This window comes from Sphaerodactylus townsendi, linkage group LG16 (genome assembly GCF_021028975.2).
Source record: "Sphaerodactylus townsendi isolate TG3544 linkage group LG16, MPM_Stown_v2.3, whole genome shotgun sequence".
NCBI lineage: Eukaryota > Metazoa > Chordata > Lepidosauria > Squamata > Sphaerodactylidae > Sphaerodactylus > Sphaerodactylus townsendi.
The window spans coordinates 17,686,385-17,695,304 of NC_059440.1; the positions used below are offsets into that span (position 1 = coordinate 17,686,385).

Consider the following 8,920-nt stretch of genomic DNA (forward strand, 5'->3'; position numbering starts at 1 on the left):
GGGCAAACCCAGGCAGTCGCTGCAGCAGAGGGATACCTTTATTTTGCTCCCGGTTGCAAATGTTTCTTATTTTAAGTGTTTCTCTGTTAGTGTGTTGAGGTTTAAAATGATGTAAAAGCAGCTCACGTGTCCTGAAAAGGAAAATATTTCAAAGGGAGTTTTTTCCCCCGGGCAATCTCCAAAATTGCCCCTTTTTTTCCATAGGGAAAAAGGTTTTTTTCCCAGGCCTTCACATCTCTACTAGAGCCAGAATTGAGTAGAATTTCTCCCCAATTCTGAGTACCAGTAGATTTAGTTTAGACTGCAGGGGTAGGGAACCTGCGGCTCTCCAGATGTTCAGGAACTACAATTCCCATCAGCCTCTGTCAGCATGGCCAATTGGCCATGCTGGTAGGGGCTGATGGGAATTGTAGTTCCTGAACATCTGGAGAGCCGCAGGTTCCCTACCTCTGGTTTAGAGGATTTATATCTTGGAACACCATTTATCTCTATCTTTGACTTCATAATGTGAATAAGTAGATGAAAATTTGTTTTGCCACACTTTTGGTAGTTAGTCTGGCATTCCCTGTAAATGCAACGAACAATGGTTTCAAATGGAAAATGTTTGAATCTAATGTCACTTTTAAGACCAACAAAGTTATTCTTGGTACAAGCTTTTGTGTGCATGCACACTTCTTCAATATCTGAACAAAGTATGTATGAACAAAAAAAGCTTATACCAAGGATAAAACTGTTGGTCTTAAAAGTGCCACTGAACTTTTTCCGCTGCTTCAGACCAATATGGTTTTATATGGGCACACACACATGATCTTTTGACAAATGAACTTCCCTGCAAACATCATACAAGAAGTTAAGTTGCAAGGCTCTTAGCAGCTTATTTTTCAAAGTATGGTTTTCAATGGGGCATAAAAACCAACTCTTCTTCAGGCTTTGAGCAACCAAACACACAGCCAGTCCAAACAGTCCAGGGTAAATCCAAAGCACCTTTAAGAAAAGGCCTCTATAAAGTCAAGAAGGCCAGCAAAAATGAAATGATTTTGATAACAGCTTACAGATGATACAGGATCTAGAGAAACAGCCGATATGATATCCCCATGCGTTCTTCCATTTCAGAAGAATGGACATGAGCAAGGATGCTCTTTTCATCTTAGGTTGTTTTAACTCTTTGTTGTTTTAAGATAGGTTGTTTTAACTCTTTCCCACCCAGCTGGATGGATCTTTGTGGGACAATCCTTATTCACTCACCAGTCTGTAACTCAATCCAAGAATGTTTGGCCCCATTGATTTTTAGGGCTTTCAGTGGCCGATATTAAAGCCTATCAATCTCTTCCGCCTGATATTACCAAATATATTCTGTTCTTCCTGATATTTATCTCTGCAAATGTAGGTTTCCTACTTTGAGTTCAATGAGAAGGTTTTATGGCAGTGTTCACATAGACATTTTTGTATGGCCAATGGCTTCTCATTCATCATCCATGACAAGGGGCAGCAGCATGAGAAGACTGGACTTTGATGCTAGGGCAAGCTGCGAATGCTTCCTCTGAGTGCTTTCACGGGACAAAACTGGATCCAACTATTAATGGAAGAATGGTCTACCAAATATGCCCCTTCATGAATCTGCTAGCTCCTCCTTGTACTTTCTTATCTGCTTTCGACGACAGGTTGCAAAGGATTTACTGAAAGTCAATATTAGTTTTAAACGTTATATGTTATTTCAAGCGGCTTCATGGCAGAGAGAAGGCTTGGGAATTCTATAAACCACCAAGGTTATTTGTGTAAGTGTTTTTAAACAGGTTGAATGTTTCCCTTCATGTCAACAGTTTTGTAAGTGAACTGCATTTTATTATTAATTGGCAACGTTTTTAGAAACACAGAAGCACCATGCCATACACCCGCTTAGAGACATGAGAGAAAAGTCCCATCTTACAAAAGCTCACTTCCTCTTCATTTATCAGAAGAGGAAACAGTTAACTCTTGGAGTTTTTCACTAAGGTAGCTGGTGTCTCTATCGGTGAGGCTTTCGGAGTCCGTTACACTGTCCAAGAGCTTGCTTCCTGCGCAGGGCTTCCCAGTCACCGGGTCAATGACTTTCCCAACCTTGTACACAATTTCTGCCAGTTCATGTTTCACGTGCTTGCTCCTCCGCACTGGCAAAGCTTTCAGAAGGACGATGTCTCCCACGATGCATTCCTGTTGAGGGTCATGGGCAAAATACGTTTTTCGCTTGTTAAAGAACTGCAGAAGACAGAAAAATGATGTTTAGAGTCAAACGGACATTTCCCTCCAAACTGCACTCTGCTCAGGTTGGAAGGATGTAATGGAGATCTGAATAAATAAAAATACTGTCAGTTATCTAAAATCTTTTGCTAATGGTAGGAGTATAACATAATGACTAAGCTGTGAAGTTCATAGTTCAAGTCTCCTTTTAACTATTAACTCACTTCGGTGGTCTAAGCCGTTATTTTCTCAGCCCCACCTCATCCCACTCCATTTGATTCTTGGTCATTAAAGTCATCTCATCCTGGAAGGAATGTGCTCCAAGCTACAAGTATTCAAAATGTACGGCAAAGCAGCATCTGGCTGGATCCCTGCCTGGATCTCAGGACGTTAAATATCTCTCTACTTGGGAAGAAGGGGATAAAGCATTCACTAAGCCCTAGGAACTAAAATGTTGGGAGAGGAAAGAGGAGAAAAAAATGTATTTCTAAAGTATTGAGGATGCTGCAACTGAAAATGCATAAATATAGATGAAAATAAAATATGAATACAAACAGCTGTTATTCTTAAGTTAGTGGGACAACGCTAGGAAGCAGAAGAAGCTGTTATTCCTAAATTAATCCAGAAATTCTAGGCTACCATCTGCAACCTACCCAAAAGCAGCTTCAAAGCCATGTTCAAACAGAAAATTCCCACTGGGCTCTCTCTGGGCTAGAACAAAGCCTTATCAGCTTTTAAGGTACCACAAGTATCTTGTTTATTTTTGCTGTATCAAACTCACACAACTTCCCCATGGAATTCAAAGCACCTTAACACTCCCAGATGTTCTGTTTTATTGATCCATCTGCACTCATGTCTGCATATAAACCTTGACATTGCGAGCCCACATTAGTTTGACATTTCTTGTTCTAAACAGCATCTTGAAATGGAAATGTACAACTTCCTGCAACCATTGTCTTTCTGCATTTTAAATACATATTTTCTTGCAAGCTAATTGTTATTTTGTGTCAAGACCTGGGATGAGTCATGCTAACCAGATCTCAAAAGCTAATCAGGGTTGGCCCTGGTTAGTACTTGGATGGAAGACCACCAAGGAATACCAAAGGAAGGCAATTGCAAATCATATCTGCTAGTTTCTTGCCTTAAAAACCCTATGGGTTGCTATAATTCAGCTGCAACATGACATTACTTTACATACACAACTTATTTTATCTTGTTCTTTCCTTGAATGGGAGAGGACCTGGAAGCAAAGCCCCGCAGGTGGACTACCAGATCATCACTTATGCATGTACTATTCAAAACCTGCTCCATTTCAGAGACAGCACAACAGCCCCCTCTAGACTAAGGGCTCTTTGCCTTTACCTTAGCTGAGCCATGTAACTAGCACCTTAAAGTCCCATTTGGGGATGGAAGAAAAAGATAGAGAGAGAGGGAGAGATAAATGAAAGCAGCAGGGAAGCTTATAACGAGAGAGAGATAAAAATCAAAAGTAAATCCTTTACGACACACTAGTGATGAAAATCAGGTTGTAACAGTGCCATGCCAAACAGGGTTACGCTCTTCCAAGTCCATTATCTTCAACAGGTTTAGATGGGTGTAACTCTGCTTACGATGGAATAGATGTAGAAAATAAGGCTGTGGGTTTAGGCCATAATTGGCCAAGGATAATCATCCCATACTTGCAACTTCTGCAACCTACCAGCGTTTTATCCTCACAGATTATGACGAGCTTTCAAATTTCAAGTTTTACACATTGTTGGCAACACTATGGGGCCTATCAAACTTGACACAGCTTAGGGCCTCATCGCACCTTAATCCAATCCTGCGCACAACAATGGGAGGAAGACTAGGCTGAGAAGCAATGACTTGTCCAAGTCCTTCACAGCTATAGGAGAATTTAAACTTGGGCTTTCCCATTCCTGAGCCTCACCAGAAAATAACTCACTCTATCCTGCACCCTTTGAGCATTTTACCTTCAGTAAATAAGGATCCAGCACCAGCCTGGTGACTCTCACTTTGGCAGTCTTCTGCATTTTGGTCCCAATGACTTTTCCTACGATCCATTTGGCATGGACTGCTCCACGTAACGCAGACATGGTTCAGCTACAGAAGGGGGTGGAAAAAGAAAACTCTGCATGACTTGTTCTGGTATCCCATGGCCCTACAAGTATCGATTGTGGCTATTAGGAACAAAAGTTCCAGTCCAGCTGTGAGTCTTATCAAAATAATAAACTATTTAAGGAAGCAAAACACATACAGTCATCCAATACAGAATCAATCATCAACAGAACCAATAATCTGGCTCAGTAATGGCCAGGATTTTCTGCACCCACACATGTATTCCCTATTATGGGCTCTCCCAAAAAACCAACAAGAAGTTGCTTTATACATCAGCTGCCTGAATAGGCCAGCTTTGCCTGAGCTTCTCAGAACTTTCAAGTGACGCAGGGTAGACCACCATTAGTACTTGGACAGGAGACCCCTGAGGAAGAACTATACAGAGGAAGGCAATGGTAAACCACCTCTGTTTGTCTCTTGCCTGGAACAGCCAGTGCATGGGGCTGCCATAATTTGGCAGTGATCTGAACACATGCTGTTGTTGTTCGTATACCAAGTCAGCTCAGTCCTGTCTACTCCATGTGTCGTGACTCACCAAGGTCTCAGACAAAGGAAGGTATTCATCAACGCCTCCTATCTGAGATCCTTTCACCAGGTATCCTGGTGACAGAACCACTCACATGTACAACAAGTGCTCTGCCACTAAGGCAAGGTACCGAACAGCTACCATGGAAAACAGGTATACTTTTATGTTGGAAAAACAGAAATAAATATTACATAAATCACAACGCTTCTGCGTAGCTATCCAAAGCACTTCACATATATTAGTATCTTCCCCCATATTACCAATGTGCGGCTCAGGCTAGTAAGTCTCTTACTGCCCTATTCTATATCCAAGGTTAGGTACCAGAAAAGACAAAAATGATAACAGTTTTTTTTAATTTTGACAAAGACATTTCAGGAGTCTTCTTGGTACTCGCAACAATTTGGCACTGGGTGACCCTGAGATCTCTTCCCTGGCAGGCATAACTTGCAAAACTGATAACCCCAACTTCTTCTGGATATTCTATGTAAGGTTTTGACAGGCTGATCAGGTTCTGAGAAGTTTCACCCAAATTTTAGACCTTTGCTTTTTATTGAAATCAGTCCTAAAAACAGTCATTCACTGGGTCTCCTGAAGCGAATAAGAATATTTCCAACGGAAACACAGAAAGACTTTGTATAAAACGTGGCACTCACATAGGCAAGTTGATACAAGTTTGGTTTGCAAGGCACGTTCTTAAAGAGAAGTGATTTGGTGGCAGGAATATAATGTTTCTCCACTATCCTATTATGATGATGGACCAAAAGCCAGTGTTCCTGTAATAGCACATGAGTCATATAAGCACCACAAGTAAAGGAACCCTCCCAAAATATATTCAATTTAAAAACATGTTACTCCAGAACAACCAGTCTGCCTTGACTCCTGACCAGATGCAATGGGCTCTGAGGCTGAAACTCTCATCAACATTGCTTTTGTTCTCCATATAGAAAGCCAGGTATAAAGTTATGCTTCTTTGAGAGTTGAATTAAAAACGAAGGCTCATTCCGCACATGCAGAATAATGCACTTTCAAACTGCTTTCAGTGCTCTTTGAAGCTGTGCGGAATAGTAAAATCCACTTTCAAACAGTTGTGAAAGTGGTTTGAAAATGCATTATTTTGCATGTGCGGAAGGGGCCGAAGAGACCCAGATCCTTCACTCAGAGACGGCTGAGAGAGTTGTAAACCAACTGTGACTAGCCCAATGTCTCCCAGCAGGAATGTAGGAGTGGGGAAACAAACCGGGTTCACCAGATAAGAGTTCGCCACTCATGTAGAGGGGTGAAAAAACAAACCAGTTCTCCAGATTAGAGTCCACCTGCTCTTAACCACTACACCACGCTGGCTCTCTTTACATTCCTGATATTTTAGTGGATCCTGCTAAAGACACATTATAATTGCCCCGTCTTGATAGTCAGGCCAATTCTCCAGGACTCTTCCTCATTTCCCTTTTAAGATCAACCCCCATCCCTTCATCAAGTGGCACCGAATCCCACAAGCTAACCGGCCACCTCTGCCCATCCCTTGCCTTGAAAACACCATGACAGGTCGCCATAAGTAGGTAGGGACTTGAGGACACACAATTATCATTTCAAAGGGCTCTCCCTTAGGGGCACCTCCTGGCAGGATCAGACCCACACAGATCCCCCCTCCCCCTCCCCTCCTTTAAATGCCACTCGACCTCCCCTCCCCCCCTTCTTACTCTGTCGCGAAGCCGGGAACCGGGGGGGGGGGGGACAAAAAAAGGAAAAGGCGGGCCAGAAAGAAAACTACAGGGCACTTCCGTTTCACGTATACAAGAGGGAGTATTGCCTAGCAATACGTTCTAGGACTTGCCTCTGTGGCTCAGTGGTTAGAAGCTGAATTGTGTTGATTCCAGTACTGGACGTTAGGGGTCGCTGTTGGACCTTTTAAAAAAATAAAATAAAAATTGGCTTTGTAAAGATGGGAGGGTTGACGTATTATTTATTTATTCCAGAACCAAAATGGGTATGGGTGGATGGCCTGTTTGCCCCACACTGAGGCGCCATGTAATACAGTCATGAGATTTCCCTGCCCCATCACATGTATTATATTGTCTGATCTGACCAAAAGTGGTACACCTTTCCCCTTGTATAAATGCAATGATATATGATTGATAATTGATAAATGTATTATTTTATGTAAATTATATATTATGATGTTTTAAATTGTTTTATTATTGATGGACACCGCCCTGAGCCTTTGGGGAGGGCGGTATATAAATATAATAAATAAATAAATAAAAATAATTGCGCTTTGTAAAGACATTTTGTATCCAAGCGACTAAAGTCTTCGCCCCTGCAAACCTTGGTATAAGCACCTCGTCAATGTCTGAGATTTCATCAGGCACTACCGTGGATTCTTTCAAGGAATGAGAAACAGTAAAAATACACAAAATCGTAAGACAAAAACCATTCCTCAAAAATATGAAGATATTGGATTTAAAAGGAGCTGGGAGAGGTGCCTGGAATACAGCAATATATGATTACTTTTGTCACTGAATGAAAGGATCAATAACTCTCACTATGAATGTAAAATGTTTTATTTTACCAAAGGAATTGGTGTCAGCCTGAGCTTTGGGGGCATCACATTTCCCACTCGCTTGTGAAATAAATTAGAACGGTTTTGTAGTTAGTAAGCAAAACATCATTTTGAGTTTAGCATTAGAAGTTGGCATATTTGGTATGTGGAGGCTGGAATTCACATTATTTGGGGGCGAGGGCACTGATTTCTTGTTATTTATATTTATTGAGGAAACATGTTTCCTGGCTTTTTGTTTGAAGCATTTCATTTTTGTCTGGGATAGAGGTGCAGGAATTAAATGACAATCCTCTCTCCAAGTTGCCGTCAGGTTTTTTTGGGTGGTGGGGATGGAATTTCTGCGCTGCACGATTGCCAGAAATTCAACAAACCTAACTTTCTCTGTCATTGCATGTTATCTTGACAGGACAGGCGGAGAGAGTTCTGAGAGGACTAGCCCAAGGTCATGCAGCTCAGCTGGCTTCATGTAGAGGAGTGAGGAAACAAATCCAGTTCACCAGATAAGAGTCTGCCGCTCATGTGGAGGAGTGGGCAATCAAACCCAGTTCTCCAGATTAGAGTCCACCATTCTTAACTATTACACCACGCTGAGCTAAGCTTCAGGGACGGAACCTTTCATTAAAAGGCACTTTCTGTATTCTACCCTGACTGGTAGCTGAGGGGAGAATATTACATCTGGCAAGAGTTAATGCTCGACACAGTTTGGACTCTGTAACCAGGTAGAGATACCTAGCCATAGCGTATAGTTTCAACGGTATGCCCAGATGCAAGGGAGAAAGCGTTTATTTGCCTGCTGCACCAAATAGCTATACTCGTGATCATATAGTCTCTTTTTGATAGACAGTTTTAGCTCATTGGCATTCAGTAAAGCCAATGAATCCAAGCATAAGCTGTAATTCCAGGAGATCTCCAGGTCATACCTGGAGGCTGGCATTAGAAGGTTTTACTCTTCTAAAAATGAATGACAGATGTAGTTGTACTTGGTGAGATGCACTGGAGTCATGGAGACAGTCTGTGAAAGTGATGCTGTATATTTGGAACAGAATAGCCCTTGTGGCAGTCCAGAGGTGGTATCAACAGGGCATCATCTTTGGCGGGGTCTTTTTAAAGAAGGTATTGCATGATGAGCAGCTTCTCCCCATTTTGCAGAAATCCCCCAGAAGAGCTGAAAAATCTTATCATGATTTTGTACTTTTGCCTTGCCTTATCATAAAACAGCCGGAACAGGTTGCTCAATTTTGCCCAGTCGCAACATCTATTCACGCTTTATTGGGGAAGTAGTTCTGCATTCAGCTGTCAGTTTTCACGCGGGACCTTTGGTATTTGTAAACCAGAAAGGACTGTTCATTAGAAATCGCTGCTGTTTGTTTATATTTTAATTGTGCTGGTCGTTGACCTTGACAATAGATGCAGCACGCAAGGACTTGTGTCCATTGTGAAAAGGGAGTGAGAAAAAGGAAAGGGGGAGGAAAAGAAATGTTTCCTCTGGTGTTTCTTCCCAG

The 8,920-nt window shown here is 41.9% G+C and overlaps 1 protein-coding gene across 3 annotated transcripts; it reads right to left on the reverse strand.

Moving 5' to 3' along the window:
- Positions 1 to 1,820: 1,820 nt before the first annotated feature.
- MRPS17 (mitochondrial ribosomal protein S17) lies at positions 1,821 to 6,650 on the reverse strand. 3 transcript variants are annotated; one of them, XM_048518862.1, is made up of 4 exons: positions 6,559 to 6,650; positions 5,515 to 5,634; positions 4,191 to 4,320; positions 1,821 to 2,190 (listed from the first exon to the last, which is right to left on the reverse strand). In XM_048518862.1, the coding sequence occupies exons 3-4, from the start codon at positions 4,311 to 4,313 to the stop codon at positions 1,945 to 1,947; spliced, it is 369 nt and encodes a 122-aa protein (XP_048374819.1). In that variant the 5' UTR covers positions 4,314 to 4,320; positions 5,515 to 5,634; positions 6,559 to 6,650; the 3' UTR covers positions 1,821 to 1,944. The 3 variants fall into 3 exon arrangements, with proteins under 3 accessions (XP_048374819.1, XP_048374817.1, XP_048374818.1); XM_048518860.1 differs by having other exon boundaries at positions 1,821 to 2,235; XM_048518861.1 differs by lacking the exon at positions 5,515 to 5,634 and having other exon boundaries at positions 1,821 to 2,235; positions 6,559 to 6,629.
- Positions 6,651 to 8,920: the final 2,270 nt, after the last annotated feature.